The sequence below is a fragment of the Epinephelus fuscoguttatus genome, linkage group LG20, assembly GCF_011397635.1.
Source record: "Epinephelus fuscoguttatus linkage group LG20, E.fuscoguttatus.final_Chr_v1".
Taxonomy (NCBI): Eukaryota; Metazoa; Chordata; class Actinopteri; order Perciformes; family Serranidae; genus Epinephelus; species Epinephelus fuscoguttatus.
Genome location: NC_064771.1, coordinates 39,149,735 through 39,176,391, shown reverse-complemented (window position 1 = coordinate 39,176,391; position 26,657 = coordinate 39,149,735). Strand labels below are relative to the sequence as shown.

The window sequence follows — 26,657 nt, the reverse complement described above, 5'->3', positions numbered from 1 at the left end:
CAGTGTACCAGTGTACCGGTGTACCACTGTACCAGTGTACCGATGTACCAGTGTACCACTGTACCAGTGTACCAGTGTACCACTGTACCAGTGTACCAATGTACCAGTGTACCAGTGTACCACTGTACCAGTGTACCAATGTACCAATGTACCAGTGTACCGCTGTACCAGTGTACCACTGTACCAGTGTACCGGTGTACCAGTGTACCAGTGTACCAGTGTACCAGTCATTTTGTTTCATGTCCAGATGCAGATTTGATTCTTAAAGTAATCAGTTTAACTTCATTTTAGTTCTTTGTATGATGAATACACAGCATCATGTTTCACATCACTGTCCTCCTTGAGGTGCAGCAACCAGTTTGACAGCAAGCCAAACTCCAGCTCACAGAGACATCAGAGTCAGGATGTAGCATTAGAGCTCCTTTAATTATCACCGACTCAGCTTTGTGAACTCGGAGTTTAATTGGCTTGGGTAGGACTTCCTGTTGATGGGACTTCCTGTTTGGAAGTCTGCGCAATTCAATAAATCGCCAAAGAGGGCGCCAAAAAGAAGGAAATGCCTGAATGGCAGAACACTCCCTGCCTGGTCCATAGAGCCACACACAATTTATCCACTGCTCTTGTCCTCTCCGGGCACCAGAGGAATAATCTGGGAGATGGGTCTCAGGAAGGTCCTAGGGGTTCCTTGATTGGTGGTCTTGATCTCAACCTTGGGCACCTTCCCATCAGCACTTGGAAACGCTGCAGTGACCATTGTCATGGGCCACTCATTGCGTGACTCTTGATCATCTTTCAGGAGGTTCACAAGGTCTCCTGCTTCCAAGTTGCGGTGGACAGCATTCCATTTTTGCCAACTCTGAAGTGTGGGGAGATCATCTCGTCTCCACCGTGTCAAAAATCTGTCGGCGAGTCTCTGCACCTGCTTCCATGGTCTCCTGAGCAGATCTGTGTCTGTAAAATGACCCAGTGGAGGAGGTGCACCAGCCTTCTGGGTAAGCAGCATCGCAGGTGAGAGGATGAATGGTGAATCAGGATCGGTTGAGGTTGGGATGAGGGGTCTAGCATTTATGATAGCCGAGACCTCCGACATAAGGGTGCACAGTACCTCGTGGGTTAGGTGGATTTGCTTCTCTGACAACATGCAGTCAAGGATCCTACAAGTCACACCAATCACTCTCTCCCAGGAGCCTCCCTGTGGGAGGAATGAGGGGGGTTGAACTCCCAGGTGCAGCCTTGTTCGCTCAAATACCTCTGGACTCTCAGGTCTGGCTCCTCTTTGTTAAATCCCAGCTCTGTTGAGGCTGCAACAAAGTTTGTGCCACAATCCTGACTGAAGACGTTTGGCAGGACCTCTGATGGCGGAGAAACGTCTCAGGGTGTCGATACAGCTTGAGGTATCCATAGATTCGATGACTTCTATGTGCACGGCTCTCGTGCTCACACAAGTGAACAGGACTGCCCAACGTTTACTGCATGCTTGACCTCCTCTCGTACGTCTGGCAGTAGCCGACCATGGACCAAACACATCTAACCCCACATGTGTGAAGGGAGGATCCACAGGTAAGTCTGCCATCTTTTCTGCCTCAGCTTCCCACTTTGCTAAGGATTGCAAAGTGAGGGTGAAGAGTGATAAATGCGATCGCCACAATACGACACTGCACCCTGGTTGCACCCTGGTTGCACCCTTTTCAAGCAATTTCACCGTCACAGATTCCAAAGTTGGGAAAAAAAAATCATTCAGGTTTCGCTAAGTTGTGGCACGCTTCACTCGACTGTTTGGTGTAAGCATCATGCATCAAGCAGTGTGTTGTCGCGTTGCTTGTCTGTCCGTAACTTTGGCAGAAATGTTCACTTGGACTCAACAATGAACTGATTGAGGTTTGGTGGTCAAAGGTCAAAGGTCATTGTGACCTTGCATCTGTCTCATTCTTGTGAACATGATATCTCAAGAACACCTCCAGAGAGTTTCTTTAAACTTCTGTTTGTAAAACACAGACATGGATGTAAACTGTCACGGTGCAACTGGTGCACAGAGGCAAGCAACTGTAGTTTTATCTTGATGCTCCGACAAAATCAAACATGTTCATTATTATTGTAAGATTTTAGTTTTAGTTCTTCATTTAGTTCAGTTCTATGATGTGAATATTGAAAACAACCAGCACCAAACAGGAAGCAGCTAACAGCGTGGACAGGAAACATGAAGGGGATTCCAGGGAGCCCCAAGAACGTGAGTAAGTCTCAGCTCTCTTGGAAAAGGAGGACAAACTTAATTCAGTGTGTATCTGATCCACCAACCAGCATTTCTTTTAGTGAGGAATTTTAATTTTGGAAACAGTTGGCCTTTCATTCCCACAGTCTCTTCCTGGTAGAATAGTGCGGCTAAACATTGGAGGCAAACAGTGGTTTATCTTTTTAGATTATATCGTTGCTGAACTGACAAGAACACTGTTGACATGTGACGTCTCTTATCTTATGTGACGTAAGGCATTGCTGATGTCGTGATTCTTTTAGGGACGTTGGTGTAATATTTGCCACCAGCAGGAGCAGGATGGGAAACAATATCAGAAGGAATCTAGTTTTAGTCTTGCAAATAGTGACCCTGCAAGATCCCCAGTCTTTGCAGAATCTTAGTGTGTGACTAAAGACTCAGACTGTCTTTGAGTCCTAAAGAAGTCTTTAAGAAGTCTTTTCAAGCTCTTCTCGTGTTTGGTGAACAGAACACAACAGACACTTTGACTTGTCTCAGCAGGAAACTAACAGGTGTGACTAATAACATTAACAAAGGCTCAGCGACATTAAGTGTCCCAGCGTGCGCGATTCGAGAGCTCGCAGCCATCATTAGTGTAATTAAATACACCTGTGCTTTTCTTACTGTTACAACTCTGCAGTGTCTGCTTTAAAGAAAGGTCTGTTTTTAATGTCATTGACTTTGTGTTTTCTTGTGTCGTCCCCAGGATCAGTTATCAGCAGACATGTACAGTTTTGTGGCCAAAGAAATCGACTATGCAAGCTACTTCCAGACAGTAAGTGCTCGTCTCTGCTGCGCCTGTGGCTTCAGTAGGGAAACAAAAACATATTCTGTTGGTGCATCACAGACTCTCTGATCTCTCCTCTCTGTCTAGCTGATAGAAGTCCAGGCGGAGTACCACAGGAAGTCATTAGAGCTGCTTCAGAGTGTGCTGCCTCAGATCAAAGCTCATCAGGGTGAGGCTGAGAACAACACACTCACGATGCCGTCTGTTTTGTGACTCTTCTCTGACATGGTGCTCAGGCTCTGCTGCAGCACTCGTGGCTCTTAGTGCACAGTCTGTGGTCCTGCTGTTTAATGACAGCTTCAGCAGTAAGATCAACCTTTATGTTTAACTCCTCATGTCAGTAGAAATATGATGAATATCAAAATTTCGTGAACTTCATGACCTTGTGGGCACTTTGATAGACAGGATACAGCTGGATTCTTCTTCAGCCAACATATATTGTTTTCAAGGTTTTTATACGTGGTTTGAACTCTTTGGTAACGTTAAATATTAATGACTAAATCAGCAACAATCAAAGTTTTAATTAGTCATAAAATGCAGGATTTGCACGATGAAATGCAGCTGCTGCCCCCTCCACACTGCACTCACACACAACACACACAACACAGATTCAAAATATGTAGAACAGAATATAAATAACAGGATCAGCAATAACCTGAAACACATTATATAAAAGTGTAGCAGCAAAGGGAGTTCAGCTAAATTCACTTTTACAGGAAGGATGCACAGTCATATGAGGGACAGGGACGGGAGGGGCCAAAGTCAAACATAAAAAAAATGCATAAAAATGAATAAATAAATAAATACATTTAAATTTAAATACATTTAATTTGAATGAAAGAAAGTATAACTGGACAAACCACAGGCTGCTCTCTCCTGACAGGGACTGGGCTCTTTTTGGATGTTCAAAGTTCTCTTTAATGCATCCATCACGTATCATACATGCAGACAGCTCTGTCGCCGGGCGCAGTGCTCGCCATAAAACTCATTTTAAAAGACTGGAAGACTTCAAATCCACCGTGCTTCAGAAACTGGCTGTGTGAACTTGTTTGGGTTATTCACACGGACACACTGCAAATGTGAATATTAATGTGGAGAATCTTAATATCTGGAGTCAATGAGAACATGTGGTTGTGAACATACATGTTCACTGGATGTTTTCTCTTCATCCTTTATGGTTTTCTTGTTCCTGCACACAGTTCTCGTGTTCAGTGTCTGATGATCATACATGGATGATGTGTGTTGCTGTGTGTGTGTGTGTGTGTGTGTGTGTGTGTGTGTGTGCGTGTGTGTGAGAGAGAGACTTTGAAATACATTTGAAATACATCATTAATAAAAATAATATAAAAAAAGATCACCTAAAAAATCTGTTTCCTGTTTGTTTTGGTAACTTCCTGCAGCCTGAGAGAACATGTCCAGCATCTGTAACTGCTCGTTTAACTCTGTGTGTGTGTGTGTGTGTGTGTGTGTGTGTGTGTGTTCGACAGAGACCTGGGTGGAGAAGCCGTGCTACGGGAAACCATTAGAGGAGCACTTAGCGCTCAGCGGGAGAGATATTGCCTTTCCCATCGAGGCCTGTGTCACCATGCTGCTGGAGTGTGGCATGCAGGAGGAGGTCAGACTCCACAACAACAACACACTCTGCATCGGTCCTTTACATGACGCACACACACATGCACGGACACAGTAAACACATTTACTGGAGAGAAGTCAGTGAAGAGAATTGTAATGAGGTCCAGTTTAGTTTCCTTAAAGAAACAAATAAACAAATAAAGTGTTTAATTAATGTGTGGTGTGGTCATCAGGCTGGTGAGCCACGCAGCTTTAATTGCTCAGGATGTAATGATTGTTTAATGGAGACGCATTGAGGATACAGTAAATGTTTTTATGTGATTAAAACTAAAAAACAAATATATCATTATGAGTAAGTTAATTTGCATTCTACAGTAATTTGACTTAATGTGAGGTTTGCTGAACATTATGGATAACGTTTTGGGATGTGGTGCAGAGAGAGATTTGTTTCATTTCATCTGAAGCTGATGAATTTATTCTCCGTGTTGAACTCACAGTTTTGTGTCAGTTGAAAATAAGATAATTAATTTACTTTAAAGTTAATACCAGAGCTGCTGCTGACTGCAGCTGTCCATTCATCAGCAGTGGAGTTTAATGTCCCAAAAAAACGATTAAAAAACATTTCATTTTGTCAAAATAAAAGTCCTCTGCTACTTTCATGCTTTTATTGTGGAGTGGACGAATGCACATGCTCTAAATATGGAGGGAGAAACGTCACGTGTCGCGTCACACGTGTACAAACGTCTATACCTGTGTACGTCTGTCCTATTCATGTGAACGTGATGTATCAAGAACGCTTAGAGGGAATTTCTACAAATTTGGCACAAACGTTCATTTGGACTGAACTGATTAGAATTTGGTGGTCAAAGGTCAAGGTCACTGTGACCTCAAAAACAAAACAAAAACACTAATTATGGCAAAACTTCACACAAATATCAGGCGGGATAAAATAATGAGGTGATGACATTTTATATCCAAAAGGTCAAAGGTCAGCTTCACTGTGACATCATACTGTTTTACAAAGAACACTTTTCTGTCCATTATTCAACGTCATATCTCAGAAACAGGAGAAATATTTGGTCAGATACTGAGCTGGTGACTCTCATCTTTACACTGTGCTGATTGTTTAGATCTTCTGCGCTGCCACGTCGAAAATGTTTGTGAATCATCATGTTTTAACAAGATATGTACGTAAACTATAACTTGATGGGTGAACAGAGGGAAACAACCACAAGGTGGTGATTCTAGTTAAACAGACTTTGGGACATTTGCAGCCATGTGTGTGGTGAAAACAAATGTGTATTTTAAGCTAAATCACGAGGTAAGAGTCTGTACCAGGCAGAGGCCTGACTTAGTGTTGTGGTCAGTGAGTCAACAGATAGTTTATTTCATTGAGCTGACAGTTCCTTGGGAAGACTCAGTGGAAGAAGCCTAAGAAAGAAAAAAGCTTAGATATGCAGACTTAGGAGCAGAAGCTGAGCAGCGAGGATGGAAGACTAGGATTTGTCCAGTGGAAGTGGGGTGTAGGGGATTCATAGCAAGATCAGCTGTCTCGCTCCTGGGGGAACTCAGAGTGCCGGGACAGAGTTTGAGGAAGACAGTGAGGGAAATGTCAGATGAAGCAGTCAGGTGTAGCCAGTTTATCTATAAGAGAAGAAATAATGTCAGCTGGGGGCCAGCAGGGGGAACTACTAAACAGGGCACATAACTCCTTGAGATCAGGTGGAGAGATCCACTTCCTCTCAGGAGGAAATCCAGGAAGAGGAAGGTTATTTAAGTGTGGGAGTGGCCTATTTGAATCCATTTTGTTTGAGGCCATGCCTCAAGGTGAGTGTGTTTGCTGATCCTGTAAGTTCATTTATCTCCTTTAACTTTAGCTTATATTGGAGTTATGCTATGTTGCGTGTGAAATAGAGTATGGTGAATGTGCTAGGAAGGGTAGTATCAGCCCTGTCTCTACCTGGAGCTCGCATGTACGGAGCCTGGGTTTGTTGAAGGTGGCAGTGCTGTTTGGGCTGAGAAAGCCATGTGTAAGTAAGGTAAAGGAGGTTGTTGGGTTGGTGCGGGGAGCAGTGAGACCTGGCATTAGGGGAGTGTCTCTGGGACGCCAGAGATCACTGTCTAGCCTCCTGGAGGTGTCGTGGGACCAACTAGATGAAACACTGGTGAAAGGAGGTTCCCACCTGATGACCCCAAAGACATGTTAGTTATCACTGCTCATTGGTCTGTATAGTTAAGCCTTGCCATAATAGCTTATCATAGGGCTTAGGAGGTTATTCACTGAGTGCTGATCCTTTCTCCAGAGCACAAACTTCTTGTGTTTATTTGAATGCATATCTGCGACACATGAAACTTACAAATGTTAAATATCAACATTTATTCTGGTGATTGGGTCGGAATAATCATGAAGACAGTCTTCTCACTGATGGTGTCGTTTGCTTGTGTACGTAGGTGATAAAGAAGCGTCAGTATTAAATTAAATCAGTTAGAAACTCCTTGTAGCTGCTGTAACTCAAAGCTGGAGGGTTACTGTGGGAGCGGAGGTTCAAACTTGTGTTTTGTGTCTCAGGGTTTGTTCAGAGTCGCTCCGTCCGCCTCCAAACTGAAGAAGCTGAAGGCGTCTTTGGACTGCGGCGTGTTGGATGTTCAGGAGTACTCTGCAGACCCTCACGCCATCGCAGGTGAGCTATCTTTTTAAAACCCCCACCTCCCCTCCCCTTATCTCCTAGCTGCACCTAATCTGTTGCCATGACGACTGATTGTCATTATCCAGAAAGGGGACGTCACCGTACAGGAGTAGATTTATGAGCTGGGCACCCGTTGCTCTTTAGGGATCTTAATTTCTGTGCATCTCAGGCAGGCTGTCGCTCACGTTCATGTGTAAGTGAGACGTGTGCGCCGCCACCTTCACTTCCACACACACATTATAATGAAAGTGCTAAATGATCTGTTGCTTCTCTGCATCAGAGATATCTAATATTGTGTTTATTTCTCCTGCACACATCACTGATGCTGCAGCTGTCATCCGTGAACCGCAGCGCTAAATTTCCTGCTAAAGGTTAATTTGAAAGTCTTATGTGAGGGCCACACACGAGAGTTAAAAGATTACATGAAGACTTTATTAGGATTCAGTTCACTTCTCTGGAAGCTGCGAGAGAATCCACAGCAAGAAAAGCAAAATGCTTTTGTCTGTTTTTATTAGACAGATCCAATAAGGTATCCCAAAAACGTCTGGTGATAAATTCCAAATATATCTGGGATTAGTGTCAGACAGACTCTTCATCTTCTTCATCGTCCACTTTAAATCAGAACCGTGACAAACTACAAAAGACAGAAAAGCTTTCAAGCTGTTATTGATCTTTTCTTTTGTGCTCGTCTTCACTGGAGCTCGCCGCCACCGCTGCTGCACGGTGATGGCGTCAGATAAAAATCTTAAATCTCCAAAATAACTTTTCAGGAGCTTTAGAAAAATGTGTTTATCTTAAAAACAATGCGCTTTTTAAATTTGTCATTTGGACTTCATCACTGAAGAAGCATTCGTGTGCCTCCGTTGTAATAATCCCTCTGATATCATCACAGATAAATATGCATATACAGACACCGCCCACTTTTTTTAGGTACACCTGTTCAACTGCTCGTTAGCACAAATAGCTAATCAGCCAGTCAGGTGTCAGCAGCTCATTAACATTTAGCCATGTAGACATGGTGAAGACGAGCTGCTGAAGTTCAAACAGAGCATCAGAATGATGAAGAAAGGTGATTGAAGTGACTTTGAACGTGGCATGGTTGTTGGTGCCAGACGGGCTGCTCTGAGTATTTACTGGGATTTTCAGCACAACCATCTCTAGGGTTTACAGAGGATGGTCCCAAAAAGAGAAAATATCCAGTGAGCCAAAATGCCTTGTTGATGCCAGAGGTCAGAGGAGAATGGCCAGACTGGTTCAAGATGATAGAAAGGCAACAGGAAGTCAAATAAGCACTGGTTCCAACCAAGGTGTGCAGAAGAGCATCTCTGAAGCAACAACACCTTGTCCAACCTTGAAGCAGATGGGCTACAGCAGCAGAAGACCACACCAGGTGCCACTCCTGTCAGCTAACAACAGGAAACTGAGGCTACAATTCACACGGGTTTTCTCACCAAAACTGGACAATAGAAGATTGGAAAAACCACATTCAGATGGAAGCATGGATCCATCCTGCCTTGTATCAATGCTTCAGGCTGCTGCTGCTGCTGCTGGTGGTGGTGTAATGGTGTGGGGGAGATTTTCTTAGTACCAACTGAGCATGGTTTAAACACCACAGCCTACCTGAGTATTGTTGCTGAGCGTGTCCATCCCTTTATGACCACAGTGTACCCATCTTCTGATGGCTACTTCCAGCAGGATAACGCACCATGTCACAAAGCTCACATCATCTCAAACATGACAATGAGTTCACTGTACTCCAATGGCCTCCACAGTCACCAGATCTCAGTCCAATAGAGCACCTTTGGGATGTGCTGGAACGGGAGATTCTCATCATGGATCAACTGTGTGATGTCATCATGTCAATATGGACCAACATCTCTGAGGAATGTTTCCAGCACCTTGTTGAGTCTGTGACACCAAGAATTAAACAGGAGGTCCAACCATAACATATGTTATACATCCAACATATATATATATATATATATATATGTATATATATATATATATATATATATATGTGTGTGTGTGTGTTTTAAATACTATCATACATTCTTATGTTCCAGATTATACAGACAGAAATCATATCTCCACCCTGTCACTGACCTATATTGACTTCCCAGTGTTATTTCTAACCAGCCTGGCGTCCACTCAGGGTATTCTGCCCATGTTTGAAAATCTTTTGCAAATATTTGCATTTTTAAATCGGTCAAACTCAACACAGTGATGAAACCACAGAACCTGGAGATCCAGTGTTTTCACCCATCAGGAACAATATGTTCCTTTATTAAAAACATCACATCAGAGTCAGTCAGCTTTGTTCACTGGAGCGTGTGGACAAAGAGAGAGATGAATCCAAGTGGAGGCCGTATCTAATGATCCCATATTAAACTGGGTTAGCTCCAACAGCAAATCTAATTTGTGAGGCTGTCCCACTGGGGGGAGGGGGGAGGGGGGGTGCAGGAGTTCATCTTCCTTCAGCATCAGGCAGAAGGATGTTCCTTTTAAATATTGTAAACTAGAGGAGAATTTAGTTTTGCTTCAACATAATTCCCAGATTGAATGTGTTTGTTTATCACCAAGCACCGACACCATGCCGGTTCATACACACATCCAGACACACAGTCATGTTACACTCAGACAGAACGACAGCAGCCTCCAAGCTGTCTCCCGCTGAGGGATGCCCTGAGTTGTTTGTCATCCATCCCACGCTCTCCCGGGGGAAATGAACGCAGCAGACCAGACAGAGGAGGAGAAGAAGAAGAAGAAGAAGAAGAAGAAGCCCAGTCAGCCGTCGCCTTCGTCCTCAGGACTGGAAGATGACATCGCCACCCACCAGTTCTGATCAGAGATGTGTGGAGATATTTTTAAGTGCTGGTTGTATCAGAGCAGGAGCGTCTGTGTGCAGTGATATGTGGGTCTCAAAATAATAACAAAGCACAGACAGTTTAATTAAAGAAACGATCATGCAAAGGATAATTTAAATCTTTACTGTTGTCAATAAATGTATTTATGACAGTCGTCGGACAGCTGACCCTTCAGAGAGACTTGAGGCGGAGAAAAGAATATTTATTGACATTATTTACATTTATGATATTTACATGATTTGTTCAGCAAGACGATCTTCCCCAATGATTGAACACCACTGTCTTTATTTTTGAAGTGTAAATGTAAACTATAAGCTATAAACAAACTGCACCTCGGTCCCATGACGTCATCATCACCACAACGAGGCTGTGAAGGCGTGTTTGGCATGATGACGTGTTGTAGACTCATTTAGCCACTTGTTAGCAGGTGTTTTTTTTAAGACATGTACCAACACTGACATATTTTGGACCTACTCAAAGCGCTTTGTTACACTCCCAGTCACATTCACCCATTCATACAGTGATGGCCGCCAAGGCGACCACACAAGGTGCTACCTGCGACTCAGTTTTTAACACGGCCACACACTGATGGAACAGCCATCAGACATGAGGACCACTGATCTTGTGATTGGTGGACGACCTCTCTGCCTCTGAGCCTCAGCTGCTTACTGTTTTATGTCTTAGAACAAAACGTGAAAGTCTCTTTAGCGTGTCTAAACCTCAGACTGTATTTCATCAAAACAAAAACTCACTGACTTCAAGATAACAGAGCTGGAAGTGCAGAACGCGACAGTAACTCGTTTCCATGCGTTAGGACTCGTCTCTGCAGCGCTCTCTGCCCCCTGTGGTGATAGGACTGAGACACTATGAGCTCACACGTGCACATTAAATATACATTACATTAGCACCAATATATACATGCATTTATCTTGTGTTTTTTGTTCTTCTCCAGGTGCTTTGAAGTCGTACCTGCGGGAGCTCCCTGAGCCGCTGATGACATACGAGCTGTACAACGACTGGATCCAGGCCTCCAAGTCAGTCGCTCACTTCATGGTGTTGTTGTCAGGTCACTGCTGATCATGACGGGCTTTTGTTTTCAACTTTGTGTTCAGATTTTATACACGTTCAACCTCTGTCTTCTTCTTTCTCCGTCATCTGCAGCATTCAAGATCAAGACAAGAGACTGCAGGCTCTCCTCAACGCCTGTGAGAAACTCCCTCCAGCCAACAACAACAACTTTAAGTGAGTCACAGTTTCCATGTTTCACTCCTTGTGCTCGTCCACTGGGACCTACTGGGAGCCTGCCAGCTGAAAATGATCAGTCAGACTTCGACTTTCTGAGTTCATCTCTTGCACAAAGATATCTAGTTCTTGATGATCTTAAGGAGACCTAATCTGCCAAATGATGAGTCATGTTTTTAGGGAGTTTTTCTTAATCTGAATCAAGGGTCTAAGAACAGAGGGGGTCTGTGCTGATTGTAAAGCTCCTTGAGACACATTTGTGATGTGTGATATTGAGCCAGTGGAAGAAGAACTCAGATCTGTACTTGAAGTAGAATCAGCCATACAGCCTCATGGTTACTCACCAAAGTCCTCAAAAATCGTACTTTAAGGGCAGCTCCATTATTGTTTTTAGAGGCTGCTTTCACACCTGTAGTTTGGTTCATTTGGTCACACCAGAGTTGCATTTTAGTTTTGATTTGGTTCCTGTTCACAGTGAGGCTGCGTTCACACCTGCCCAGTTTGGTTTGATTCAGTCTAACTCCAGCTGGTTTGCCCCCTCAGTGCGGTTCGTTTGTGCAGGTGTGAACACAGCAAAACAACCAGACCGAGACCTTCTTGAAGAGGTGGTCTCAGTCCGGTTCCAAAGGAACTCTGGTGCGGTTGGTTTGTGGTGAGAAGGTGTTGCGACCTGGATGTGAAGCAACTGCAGTCACATGACACATTGTTTGGGTTAAACATGAGCATGTTACAGTCCTGGAGGATTATTAATGTGCACCTCCTCCTGTACTGCCTTAATATGCACATTCAGCACATCCAATGCATCAAAACATTGTTTTCTAGTTGGAGCCGCGTTTGCCTCGTTTTCAAACTGTATGCTTTGACTAAAATGAACAATGACAGCAATATAGTCCACGATGAGCAGCGCTAACATCAACCTGCGTAGTTGTCCCTCCATTGTGACATTAGAAAGTGTCACATTTATCTTGCAAGTGTACTCTTCTTCAACGTTTGCTTTACTTCCTGGATTTTTCCCACATGGAAATTCTGACCAATCAAGAGCAGCTTTCTCACACAAGGCATTTGATCTGGTCCTCTTGTAAATGCTGCCGTGAGAACTGGAGTAAATCTACTTTGCTCCACTGTATCAGACTGTATAAATAAACTTGACTTGTAATTTGGTGCCACTGGTCAGCAGGTGTCACTAATCGTTACCATAGTAACTGCAGGCTTCAATGCTTTGTCGCTTGTGATCGACACCTGCCAGATTAAAACACAAACACTGACCTCTGAGTGAAACAGTGCTGAGATCGAGGCATCACATCTGAGGTGTTGCTGTATTTGCTGCTGGATTAAGACGAGCCGCGGATATTTGCAGAAGGGCTTATCTCCTGATCAGAAGGCACGAGGAGGAGGAGGAGGAGGAGGAGGAGGAGGAGGAGGAAGAGAAACAGGGATGGGAGGGAAATTGAAAGAGCAGAGATACTGCAGCACTTGTCAGTGTCATCATCGAATCGCACAAATAGGGCGTATTTTTAGACAGTCCTCCTCTGAGGAGACCTGTCAGACCTGTCCAGATGATCGCTGCTCGCTGGAATGAGCTGCCTGATGTTCATTCAACTGTAGTTCAGCTCAGGATGAGTCACTCACACAGCCACACAAACACACTGGCCCATTTTTGTAGCTTCAAAAACCCAGGAAGAGGCTGAAAAACAGGAATAACAGTCTGCTGTAATCATCAGCTTTGGAAGCACAGTGTTCTTGTTCCAAGCACAGCTGTAACACTACACACAGTGTGCTCATGGAGATGCACCTTGTTCAGACCTGAAGAGGTTTACATTAGTTGGGAAGCTCCACCTGGATGAACCAGTGCAGCTCAGTATTGTTCTGTCGTTTCCCACATTTTAACTTTGCATGTCTCATTTCACATGTATGTCTTCATAGCCCTCTTTACACAAAGGTCATGTTTCAGCATAGGGACGCTACCAAGTCCCTTCTTTATGCCGCCTTTGCATTTTTACACAGAGGCAGACAATGGTGTTATCATGTTGCTCCAATTTGAAACATCACGACGGCATCATGGAACCAGGCACATGTAACACAACAGCGTTGGATGTCAGCAGGGTTTTATGAATAATAACAATGACAATGGTTTACTGTTTCTGTTGTGTGGCTGCTGATCCCGTCCTCTGCTCGGAGGGTAAGGAGCTCTGCTAACTGCTATCAGCTACTTTTTAAATCTCCCTCAACAGGTCACACACATAACACGTCATCAATACATCACATTTGTGCCGCTCATGATCCCGTCCTGCCAGCTGTCCAGTTTATATAGACACGGTTGCCTCAAAGGCAAGACAACGCTGTCCCCCCATTCTGCCATTGTAGCTTTCATACAGAACAGCAAGGCAGCATAACGGTGTGAAATTCCTGCCTTGAAGAGGCCGTGTGAAAGAGGCTTCTGTTTGCACCTTATGTTTGTCTTTTGATTTGCAGCGAGGACACACAGTGTTGTTCCTCTTTCTGCTGCACTGTGTATGGATAGATGAACATAAAATGTACCACTGCTGAGAACATGACACAAAAGTAGAACAGTTTTACTTTTGGCCGAGTATCAACAGCTCCCGTACTCGAACACAGACAGCTCGACAGTTTCTCACTAACTCACGTTGAGGTCAGATCTTCACTGTGACTGTGCCCGCACACTCAGAGGAGACACTGTGACACTGAAGCTTCACATTATCTTTTTTTCTAAACTGATTGAATGTACTCATGCACAAGTTGCTTTGGATGAAAGCTCCATGAATGTTATGTTTTCACTGACCGACCCGTGTCGTGTATTTAAACAGGTATTTGATCAAATTCCTCTCCAAACTGACTGAATACCAGGACGTGAACAAGATGACGCCTGGAAACATTGCTATCGTCCTCGGGCCGAACCTGCTGTGGATGCACAACGAAGGGTGAGAGAGCAGAGAGAGGTTTACTTACTTTAATGTCACAGTGTTAACAGTGTAAAGTGACACTGACACATGTTTGATTTAAAGTCTGGTGATAATCTGCGTTTTACTTCGTGTCAAAAGATCCCATGAAATAACCAAAACGTACAAGTGCTGTGTGTCAAAGCCTGAAATATGTTTTCTTCCTCTGTGTTATATTAAAACACATCAGTGAGCCACACTGTTGTCACAGTATCATTACGTCACCCTGATGGATTGTGATGGACGTTGTCACTGAGTGAAATATTTCAATGGATAGTTTAGTCCCAGGACTGTGACCACTGTACATGTACTGAGGATGGCAGTGACAGTGCAGGTATAACAATGTGAGGTGATTAAATCAAAGTGTAAGAGCAGCTTTGCTCCAGATGATATGAATGCAGTTGAAAACAGATAAATGTACAGACACCTGTGCAGGTACACATTGTTTTGTCTTTGTTTTTATAAGGTGCTTCAAATAAACAGCAATAAAACGCAGAGAGTTTGAAAGTGTGGGATCTCCACTAGAGTTTAAAATGTATAACGATGATTACACACGGTGTGGTTGCAGAGCAGGAGCTCGTATCGACTGAGCCTCCATCATTTCACTGAGGTTTTTAGGGGAGAAGAAAATGCAGGTTTTGTCGTGTCATGATTGATCGAAGTTGCTCTTCAGTGTCGTCTTTGTTCAGTGGAGAAGAGCAGAGTTAGTCTTCACATACATTGTGAGCAGTTTGACATGTGCAAGCTAAAAGAGGAGGACTGTGTGTCCCCAGAGTCACAGCTCATATTCAAGATACAGCTGAGAGCTCAGACAGCAAATAACAAGATGGCTGAGAGGCACAGGAGTCAGACACACCTGCAGGAGACTTTCTATCATAAACTACACTCATGATGATGATGATGATGATGATGATGATGATGATGAGTAAGCAGTTTGGAAGGGTGAAGGACACCTCCCTCGTATCTCTGTGTAAATCTTACAAACTCCTTATCCTTCTCTAACTTTTAATTAGTATTTTAATAGCCAACGTTTCCGAAATGGTTTTAATTTTCTCCTTTTAATGCTTCTGTAATATCATGAAAACGTGCTAATCACCGCCTGAGTGTAAATCCTCACCATAAAAGTCTCCTGTCTGTCTGCTGCAGGAACATCACAGAGATGATGACCACAGTTTCCCTGCAGATCGTTGGCATCATCGAGCCCATCATCCAGCACGCTGACTGGTTCTTCCCTGGAGGTGAGGGCGGGTGATAGAAGAGGAAACAAGTTTTTACGTGGACGGAGGATCGACTTCACAAAATTCACTGACGTGTTTCTGTATCTCAAACTTTTCTTAGAAATTGAGTTCAACGTCACGGGGAACTATGGTAGCCCGGTCCACACCAACCACAACGCCAACTACAGCTCCATGCCGTCACCGGACATGGATCAAATGGACCGGAAGCAGAATGACCAGAGTCGACGGCCCCTCAGTGTCGCCACAGACAACATGATGCTGGAGTTCTACAAGAAGGACGGGTATGAGCCTTCTGTCTCTACTGAGTCTGGAGTTTGGAGAAGATGTGTGACGATGGTGGAATATTGTTCTTCTTTAGCCACTAAGGGTTGAGCAGACATGTTTGACAGTTACTACAGAACGACAGAAACAAAAGCACAGGGACAGAAAGAGTCGATAAAAGAGTAACAGACAAGAAACAAGAAACAGGCTCATTGAATGCAGTCACACACAGGTGGAGATGTTCAGAGAGGTGCAAGTGTTTTGATTTTTAGGTGACATTTCAGATTGATCCATAAACCACTGCACTTACAGCAAAAGCAAAGTTTCATTGATTAGTTTTAGCATCAACCAGGCTCCAGGTCTGAAAGCACCCCGCGAGTTAGAGAGTCTAGACGAGAAGATTGATACTACGTAAACTACGGAGCTAAAGCTAGCAGCAGGTTAGCTTAGCTTACGTTAGCATGAAGACTGGATGCAGGGAAACAGCTAGCATAACTCAGGGTCTACCCCTTGTTCCAACAGCCCAAAACTCCAAAGCCCTGTTACTTTGAAAAGTGTCCCATTGGATCAGAAGCCTATTTCTCAGACAGCCCGTGATCCCTAAAACCTTTTTCTCTGGAAACAACTTGTTTGTCTGACCTGGTTTAGACAAACCAATCAGATTGTACGTTTCTGTAAACCACAGATATTTTGCATTTGTCAACAACACTGTGGTGAATGTGTGGTTAGGCTTAGGCACAAAAACACTTGGTGATGGTTCGGACAAGATCATGCTTAAAATACCCATGTTACAGTAGGTGGCACAAAAGTGGCTGGAAAACTGAAACTAACTGTAGGGAGTGTGTATACTGGGAGAAAGGGGACATTTTCTGAACTAATGGAGCTTCGTAGTTTTGGGCAGTTGGCACCCTGAACCCTACCCGGAGCTAATAACATACCACCTACAGCACTGAAAAGCTCCCTGATGAACCTGTTATGTCTCTATGTCTTTGTTCTGTCTCTGCACCAACAGAAATGTAAAAACTACAAGTTTGTAGTTTCTTAATCCAGAAAGTCTTTAAACTAAGCTGTGCAAATCATGCCCTGGCTTGCAGAGATCCAAGGGGAGAGGAGGTAGCAACACAACTCCACCTAATGGAGGCTGACAGCGCCCCAGATTCAAACGTCCAAAAACACATCATTGAAACCACAAAATATCTCCATACTGCTCGTCCGTAGTGATCCAAGTGTCCTGAAGCCCCGACATAAAAAGTTGTTTGGAAAAACCTCATCTGAACTCATGAGACCAGCAAAAGCACGTGAGCGCGGTGCCCAGAGAGGCAGTCAGAGCTACAGGCTACAATGAGGCTAAAAACAGAGTTCAAATGAGGTTTTTCCAAACAACTTTTTATGTCGGGGCTTCAGCACACTTGGATCACTACGGACGAGCAGTATGGAGATATTTTGTGGTTTCAATGATGTGTTTTTGGACGTTTGAATCTGGGGCGCCGTCAGCCTCCATTAGGTGGAGTTGTGTTGCTACCTCCTCTCCCCTTGGATCTCTGCAAGTGATGTGAGGACTCTAAAACTTCACCTGAGCCTCCCTCGGCATATGGGTGAGTAGATAATGGCTGCATTTTCAGTTTTGGGTGCACTATCCCTTTAACAGACACTAGAGAGTGGTATCGATCTTCTTATCGAACTCTCTGCACATAAGCATCTCACAATAAGCAGAGGTTGTTTTTTTTTCCAGGCAGCATTTGTCACTGAAGCATGAAATTAACTTCTGAATGTGTTTAAATGCCTGAATATATTTACGGTTACCTGAAAATGAATGTTTAGTGGGAACAAAGAGCCTTTTTACACCTGGAATTAAAACACAGTTTGATGATCCAAACACAAGTGGACAATGGAGACATATAACTGTGTGCGGAGCCCTTTGACCGTCTCGTGTGACACACAAGTGGTCAGCTGAACATGCATGATGCACACGGATGTGGACAGCAATGGTGTTTTTCTGTAGGCTGGTGCAGAATTCATCATTGCCCTGGTTCAATGGGATTCTTCCGTTGGATCTTAAAAAAGAAAAGAAAACTCTGTGGCAAATAAAACTTAAGATACTTCTACATTTTGTTCATCAATATAAACTTCACCACTTTTATGATTTTTGAGGCAAAAGTACAAAGCTAACAGTCGGCTCTGAACAAACTACACCATGGTCACCATTTAATATCGCCACCACAAAAAAAGCTGTAAAGTTGTCGGCTTGATGACGCTCTGTACTCTCCCTTAGCCACTTGTTAGCAAGCGCCTTTTTTAACAGCTTCAAAATTTACATAAAGTATTTGCTGACATACTTTATGTCGTTAAACAAAATGTGTTTTAACCACAGACCTTTGAGGCATCTCACATCCCACTGACTTCATGACAAGGGAACCATGAGTTGGAAAATGCTCTCTCTCCCCTGGGTAATAGGCAAGGAAAATATTTTATAGTTTCCGTCAGTTAAAGGACTCATTCCTGGGATTCCCTGTTACGTCCACACTCTCACCAGCTGCTCATTAGCGGTCATGGACGGTCAGGCAACACTCAGTCAAAAATGTCGTTAAATGGTGAAGTTATAGGGCTCTAGTTTCCTGGTGAAATCACAGCCGTGACGATATCACAGCGGCACAGCGGCCTCTTGCCTACGACCGAATCACAGCCGTGACGATATCACAGTACAGCATCACGAGCTCGAGTGTGATATTGCTTTTATACAACAGTTCAACAGTTAAATAAGCAAGGCTGATTAAGAAATGTTGAAAAATGAGGACAAAATAGATAATTTAAGCATTTTATTTGTCTTCCGCCAACAAAAATAGTTCCCTCAGGACTCCGCTGTCACCGTTGCTATGTAACCAGACATGGTGCGCCAGGCACTTACTCTTTAAACACATTTATCTGCACGTTTCCATTAATTGTGCAGCCGGTGAAATAAGTCTGTGGTGACTGCATGGTGGACTGTGGCTTCACAGGCACAGCCGACTCTGCCTTCTGATCTGACAGTATGTTGCTTTTCTCCAAGTCATTGAGCTCCGCTGATGAAACACTGACAAACCTGGATGTCTGCTCAGATGGATTCAGCTTCTCCTCTCCCTCATCTTCCTCTGATGACCATTCATAGTTCAATTCAAAACTTATTTTAGGAAATAAATCCATATTTTTGGCTGTTTGACAGTGGATGAATTAATTAGCCTACAACGCAACTGCTGACCTAACTGACACTAACCGTCAGTTTTGATTTGATTGTTGATTGCAATCAGCTGTGAGGCGGAGTGATACATACACAGTGAAATAACCGTGATGTTGTACTCCAATATCATCACGGTTTTACTGTCTCTCGACCAATCAGATTGCAGGGCCGGAACTAACTGTTGTATAATTGTGTTTAGGTCGTTTCCACTTGTGATCCGATCAGCCCAGACGAATGTTAACACCAGGTCTAAACAGGCTCATAGATTCACTCCACAAACCACAACTGTGAGGAAGATCTGCTCCAACAATCTGACAGAAACTCATCTCAGTGATCACAGACACAATGATGTCACTCTGTGTCTGACTCAATCAGCAGTCCTCTCTACCTCCGTGCTGCCCTCACAGCTTCATTCAGGGAGGATCTAACTGGCAGCTCGACTGACAAGGTAGCCTTAAAAAAAAAAACAGACAAGGCCACTTGGTAAAGTTTCTCCATGACTGCCTCTTTGACAGCGTCGGACATGTGAAGTAGGAGTAAGAAGAATCCCCCACTGACTACACAAGCTTCATGTGAGAGGTGACCTGAGCTGTGAGGTGGACAGACAGAGTTCTGTATCGCTGTTTATCTGCAGCCTGGTGAGAGCGGCGAGAAAGAGAGAGAGAGATGACATTTAGTCTGTGAAATGAGGAATCTGACAATCCTCAAGCTGTGGAGGAGGATTAGCTGAGAACCAGTCAGTGGCTTTTCTTTCTCTTCCCTCTGTCTGTCTCTGTGTCTCTTTCTTTAATGCTTTAATACAGCCTCCGTCTTATCGGCCCCGCGGCTAGTCTGCACTCTGCAGCCCTGGGACCAAGAGTAGCCCAGCTAATTAAACCTGGACCGAGTGTGTGAGTGTGTGTGTGTGTTGGATCTGATCAATAGAGCTCAGCTTTCAATAGAAACACACTCTTCAGAAGCAGCAGGCTCAGCACAGCGGGGCTGCCTTTGAAAGAAAGCTTGTCTGTTTTTAAGAACTAAAGCTTTTAGATTTGAGTCTGCACACGGTTGTAAAGTTGTGTTTTAGTTTTTTATGTAGTGCACAGGCTCACTAAAGTTAATTGATGCTCAGACACTAAAATCAGCCGCTCTGGGGATCATGTGAAGAATAAAAATGTTACGTTAAATCATAATGTCTCATCTGTGTACGGGGCAGGACCAGCTGAAGGACACACACTGCACTTCATCGACATTAATGTGGGCAGTGAGAATATTTTATGGGCAGTCTGAACTCACAAGGTTACAAACAAGGCAGGAAAATGAGTGCAGAGAGTGACAGTCTGTTTTTAGAGATCTTTATCAGAGAACAATGGGCGGCCATCGTCTCTGGTACACAAACAAATTAGGTGATAAAACAGGAGTCTGAACCTTCAATGCTCTGCGCGCTCAAAAACGTGGAAGCCTGTGGAAGCTTATTCACTTTCTTGCAGAGAGTCAGATGAGAAGATTAATATGGCTCTCCACACATGAGAGTGCTATTAATCTTCTCATCTAACACTTGGCAAGAAAGTGAATAAGCTTCCACAGGCTTCCACGTTTTTGAGCGCGCAGACGATGCACTTTAGAGTCCTCCTTTGGTTTCCTGCACAGAAGAACGGCATGAAAATAAATTACTGATGCTTTTTGAGGCTTTTCAAATTTTGATCCCGCTGCATTCAGTTCTGGTAAAATAAGAAGTCATTTTGGAGCGTTAGTGATGCTCAGAAAAAAAGATTAATTGGTTTACAGCTGTTTTCTTTGTAAAGACTGTTTGTGTGGAATCTTGTTGATGCCTCACATCCTGCGTCACACCGAGTGCTGTGTGCCTAAAGCGTGACCTCATCAGCTCGGCACACTGATTTGGTTTCTGTCAAAAAAAGGGAAGAAGGCGACGAGCAACAGAAATGACCCTAAAGATTAGTAGAAAGGGAAAATTAAAAACAAGAAAATAGTAAAAAAACAAAAAAAACAAAACAAAAAGAAACTTAAAAACAAACAAGGAAATTACCTGAAAAAATGCTAAAAAATTCTAATAGTTCCGCACCATAATTTTGAACATGTAATAATAATAATTCTGAAATGATTCTGATCCCTGTTCCTCTGTCTTGTCGTGGTCGTGGTCGTGGTCGTGTCCTGTCGCCACATTTTCTGCACTGATTCTTGGTCAAACTGTATGAAAATAATTAACTGATGCTCTTGAAGACTATTTAAATTTAATGTCTGGTCATAAAAAAGTAATTTCAGAAAAGTATACTTCATTGTTTTACAGCTGTTTCTTTTGTAATAACTATATGAGAGTGAGCAGATCCACCTCTCACCCAACACTACTGGGCTGTTTGTCCAGTTTATGGTAAAGGTGTTGAGGGCTTGAGGTCAGCTTCTTCCACACCACGTTGGCTTGGTGCACAGGGGGTGGAGTGGGGGGGCTGTCTTATTGAAACACAAGAGTTTGAAGCTCATCATCATCCTAAATGATGTACTGTAATGTTGCATTAATGTTCCCCATAACTAGAACCAAACCATGAGGAGAAGTCAATGACCCAACGTACATAAAAGAAGGGTGTCCGCATACTTTTGGCCGTTATATTACAGCCGTGCCATGGACGCATTGCATGAACGCTCTAGACTAACTAATCACATTTATTTTCTAGTATCAACGACATGTTGACCTCATTAGTGCTCAACAGAGCGATCATTTCCTCTCTGGGTTTGGACGTGGCTAAGCACTGGAGCACACTTCACCCCTCAGATCGCTCTGTTCATCACACTCAGCGTGACTCTCGTCCCTCGCAGCCCCCCCACCAGGCCCGCCTCCCCGTATCTCTCCTCCATCTTGGCTCTGGTCTTAAAAGTTCATCTCATCCTCTGCTGCTTTGATAACGATGTTGTTAATGAGTCCGGGGCGACTCCTTTCTCTCTGTCCTCATTGTGCTTGTCTCTGTTTTTAACTACGCAGCATTAGGAAGATACAAAGGTACAGTATAGATCCTTCCTCCCCCTGAGTCATCCTCTCATCGTCTGTTCATCATCTGATCGTTTCAGCTGCACGTTGACAGGATGTGTTGCTCATTTGTCGTGTGTATGTGTGTGTGTGTGTGTGTGTGTGTTTAAAGCTGCGGTCAGGTTCGTCTGAAGTGACACACTTGGACTCCTATAGTTCAATGTCTCCAAAAACAGAGGAGGGAGACGAATGGGTGGCGTGGACACAGCAGGCCTTTCTCTCTCTCTCTCTCTCTGTTTACACTAGTAGCATCTTTCTGAGGCTGGATGAACTTGTTCAGCCTGTGAGCACAACGGCCTCTTGTTTAGTCTCAGACAGCTACATCCTTCAGTTACTTCCTGTTTTCCCTTTCATATTAAAGGCACAGTTCAACCCAGAATCAAAAACACATTTCTCCTCCTCCCTGTAGAGCTGTTTATCAGTCAGTTTGGTGTGAGCTGCAGAGTGTTGCAGATATCAGCCGTACAGATGTCTGCCTTCTCTCCAGGATAACTGAACTAGACGTCTCCAACACTCTGCAACTCACACCAAAACTATCCAGACTGACACACAGCTCCACAGGGAGGAGGGGAAATATGGATTTTAAATTTTGAGGTGAACTGTCCCTTTAAGAGAGACTTTGTTGTTATTTTAAGGCCAAAGGGACAGGACGACTTCAGCTAGTTCATTTGATCCAAACTGCTCTTGTGTTGCAGTTATGAGAAGATTTAACATCTCACCTTCCTCATACATCATCATCATCATCATCATCATCATTCTGCAGAGAATGTGTCATAAAGAGAGAATTACACATGAAAGTGAGACGCTGTCTGTTTGTGCGTGTTTAGGATCATGAGTTCACCGTACAAGGCTGTGTGTGCAGTAGAGACCCTCGAGGCTGATCCAGGGTCAGCCCTGTCCCTGCACAGTCTCCATGTTTAGCAGCCCTGATGATCCCCCCCTGTACCACACACACACACACACACACACACACACACACACACACACACACACAGGCCCTCCCTTGATGTGATTGATCTCTGTCCCACTGCAGCATGGGTGTCAGGGTGATGGACACTACTTGGGTGTCGCGCAGGGGCTCGTCTTCTTCTCGTAAATCGTCTTCCACGCCACCGAACGTGCATCCCCCTGTCCCGCCCACTGACGCTCTCGTCCCTGAGCAGCCTGGGGATTTCTCTGCCTCCCCCTCCCCCACCCCTCCTCCCACTAACAGCGACCGAGCCAGGTAAGGCTGTCGTGCCCCCCGCCCCCTCCCCGTCCTCCTGTTTCACAACCACCACTCCCCCCAGCTCCTCACACCTGCTGCTGCTCCCTCCCCGCCACAAGTGCTGCTGCGCCCTGCACCTGACACCAGACCAGCGCTGTCTGCTCCACGTCTTCTTGTCTGTTTTCCCTCGATATGCTCATCATCACCTCTGTATGACCCCGTGTCTCACCTCTGATGAAGCATGATGTGTGATTGATCTTTAAAGGTCCAGTCAGTCAGATTTAGAGGGATGTGTTGGCAGAAATTCAGAAGCCCCTCTGCAACAAGCAGCATCAGAAAAACACAGATTTTTTAACATGCAATGTATTTATTCAGTGTTTTTACCGGTTTATAACACCAGGAATTTCATTAAACACTGCGTACGCACAAAATGAGGCCTGAAAGAGGCGTATGCCTAGCCTGGGAATCCAGACTCAAATCCAGAAAGATTTTGAGTCTGGCCCTCACCGATACACCCTTCCTACCCAAGGGGCGGCACTAACTGAAGCATATTAAATGATGCCACACAATTGGATAGCACGTTGGCCAATCAGAGCAAAAAACAAGGTGACGTGTTCATTGCACTAAGCCCCATGTGTTTGCCGACCAGTGGGGCTAACTGATATATTATGCTTTTGCCGTATCTCGTCGGCAAAACGGCAAAAATGTCCTTCCTGGAAGCGAAGGCTTCTAGGGCAGTCTTCTGTTCCTCTCTCAAGGAGAAAGATAAGTGTAGTTGGCTTAGTGTTTCTCCCAAAGCTAAACTGAATGGACGCGGTCCTTCATCAGCTGCCATCTTGGCTGTTTACTTTTTGACTCCTACGGCGCAGCGCTGTCCTCATCATGTTACGCCCGCCCAGAGCCCGCCTCTTCAGATAGACTGATCTGATTGGTCCGATGGCGATTCAGCGGGCTCTGCTCGTCAGGGGCCAGAGCAAATTCGAATTTGTTAGGGGCGGGGCATCTGGATTTCCAAGTTAGCGTACGCCACTTTCCACAGAAAAGTTGTGATCTATAAAACCACACTTGATGGGAGAAACTCTGACCCACGCTGACCACCATTTTGGAGACAGGAAATTAACAACGCAGATGGTGAGGTGGAGCCTGACTGTAGGAACTGTTGAATATTTTTTAGCACACGCCATTTTTGGCTTTTGTCCGTACGTATGTTTAGAATGGATAGTATTGTTTTATAAATGAGACCCCTGGTCTGTGTGATTTGGAGAGGAGGAGCCGCTGAGGATAATTCAGCTCCTGGTAAAAACCTCCTAGAAGGAATTCTAACCAGGAGAAGTTTCAGCTGCAGTCTTTAATCCTCACCACTAGATGCCACTAGATCCCTGTAAATCTTACACACTGAACCTTTAAGTGTCCTTTTTGGTTTATTTTCTCATCCTTGAATTTGTAGTCTTCATGTGTGGAGCATTAACTTTCTGCCTGAGCGGTGAAACTGAAGATTTCCACTTGTCTTTAAGCTGGGTTTTTATGTAACGTAGAGAAAGTTGAGAGGAGTTCATCCAGAGTTCATTTGTTCACTGCTGCACGTGCATGAATTATCTGTCTGTTTTATTTTCTGTCATCAGTCCAAGCATCATTAACAGCATAACCGTCCATTGTCGCAAGGCCCTGCAATGGATGAGGTGATTGATTCTTCTGTTTTATTTCTGAGATGATCACCTTTTCTTTACTTCCTGTGTGCTGTCCCCCGAGGAGCCCTCCCTCCTCCCTCCTCACTCCTCCCTCCTGACACCGTTATTAATATTTCCTAAATCAATACGTCCCTCTGCTCTTTACCTCCTGGACACTAATGAACTCAACCACTGTAACTGCATTTCAGCCTCTGGAGACCCTCATATGTTTATCATTGCAGCTCGGATGATGCATCCTCCAATTGGTCGGACTCCTGTTACGCCTACCCCTCCCCTGAGGAGGAGAGGCCGCCTCCCCCTTACCCCTCTTCCTCATCTTCCTCCTCCTCCTCCTCTTGCTCTTCCTTCTCGCTCCCCCACCATCATTTTTACACCCGAGCACCTCCAAGTATGCGTCCCGTCGCTCCCACTCCCGAGTCCGTGCCCCCCGGCCCGTCCCCTCCCTCCCGCCGCTGTGGCTACAGCCCCCCCCCGCTCCCCCACTCCCTCTGCCCGTCCCCACAGCAGCTTGACGTCAACTCCAACCCCAAACCCAACTCCCTGCACCTGCCCAAACAGGCCTCCCTGGCCGACGCTTCGCATGCGGCCTCGTCTGAAACAAATGGCTCCACCCTTTACATCAAACCCCCGCTCGTTCTTACTCGCCACGACCTCCTCCTGGGCTCCCCCAAACCCCCCAACACCCCCCTATCTGCTCCCCCTCCATGGGCAGCCTGTGCCTGTAGCCGCGAGAGAGGAGCCAAGCTGACTAGGTAAATGCTGCTTAATGCGCTCATACTTCCAACACACCTCACACACAAATGAAGGGAGGCCCCACAGGGACATGAGAGAGGGAGGATGTGAGGAGGAGAGAAGAAGGGAAGGGAGAGACTGAGAGAGTCCCAACAGCGCCACCCTGTTCTCCGCCTGTAATTATTCCCTTGGTTGTTTATCTGTCAGTCATGGAAATCAATGCTCTTCAGGAACTCCATTATCAGATGCATCTTTAATATAATCGTCATGAATACAATCCATAACTTCCCCATGTTGCCAGGATATTCAGGAGGCGGTTGCCAGGCAACAAAGGAAATTCAAAGCTTTCAGTGCATACCATTATCAAAGTGGGCGTTAATGAGTCATAGCAGTGGGTCCAGTCAGCCCTGAGAGCAGGATCAACCAGAAGCAACACAACACAGCAGCTAATGACACTACTGAGCTCATGTGCATCGCTCCACCCCGTCTTTAATCCCAGCAGCTTCACTCATCCATTCATCTGCTGAGAGTCACAGTATAAACTGGTTATGTTTTGACCTTCAGGCCGTTCTCCCAGCGGCACTCTGGCTGCACTGTAAAACTCAGGAAAATCCATTAAGCCATTCGGTTTATTTGGGAATGTCGAGCAGCTTGTGCAGCTTCGCGGTAGAGACAACATGTTCGCTGCAACAGTCTGACATTGAACTATGGGTGCTCTCATATTTTGTTTCTTTTATATGCCGAGAGATTTATGGACACAGAGTTGACGTGTTGTTAAAGAGAAGCTTGTGATTTCTTGTGTGTGTGTTTTGTCTCCTGCACTGTGTCCTCAGCACTCTGAAGAACAAGGAGCTGTCTCCAGTGATCGGACAGAAGGGACTCCAAGGAGCGATGACCTCTAGTGGACAGTGTGACCACAGCCCACACACCCTGAGGAGAGG

The 26,657-nt window shown here is 44.7% G+C and overlaps 1 protein-coding gene across 1 annotated transcript in view; it reads left to right on the top strand.

Annotated features, from left to right (window-relative positions):
* The window catches only part of LOC125880375 (rho GTPase-activating protein 44-like), a 49,556-nt gene that overhangs the window by 12,800 nt on the left and 10,099 nt on the right, over positions 1-26,657 (top strand). Inside the window, exons 8-20 of the mRNA XM_049562759.1 lie at positions 2,955-3,023; positions 3,123-3,204; positions 4,523-4,650; positions 7,177-7,288; positions 11,111-11,192; positions 11,320-11,400; positions 14,226-14,339; positions 15,504-15,595; positions 15,696-15,876; positions 22,045-22,062; positions 23,123-23,314; positions 25,206-25,736; positions 26,550-26,656. Coding sequence (XP_049418716.1) covers positions 2,955-3,023; positions 3,123-3,204; positions 4,523-4,650; positions 7,177-7,288; positions 11,111-11,192; positions 11,320-11,400; positions 14,226-14,339; positions 15,504-15,595; positions 15,696-15,876; positions 22,045-22,062; positions 23,123-23,314; positions 25,206-25,736; positions 26,550-26,656 — 1,789 coding nt within the window. The remainder of the gene's footprint in view (positions 1-2,954; positions 3,024-3,122; positions 3,205-4,522; positions 4,651-7,176; positions 7,289-11,110; positions 11,193-11,319; positions 11,401-14,225; positions 14,340-15,503; positions 15,596-15,695; positions 15,877-22,044; positions 22,063-23,122; positions 23,315-25,205; positions 25,737-26,549; position 26,657) is intronic.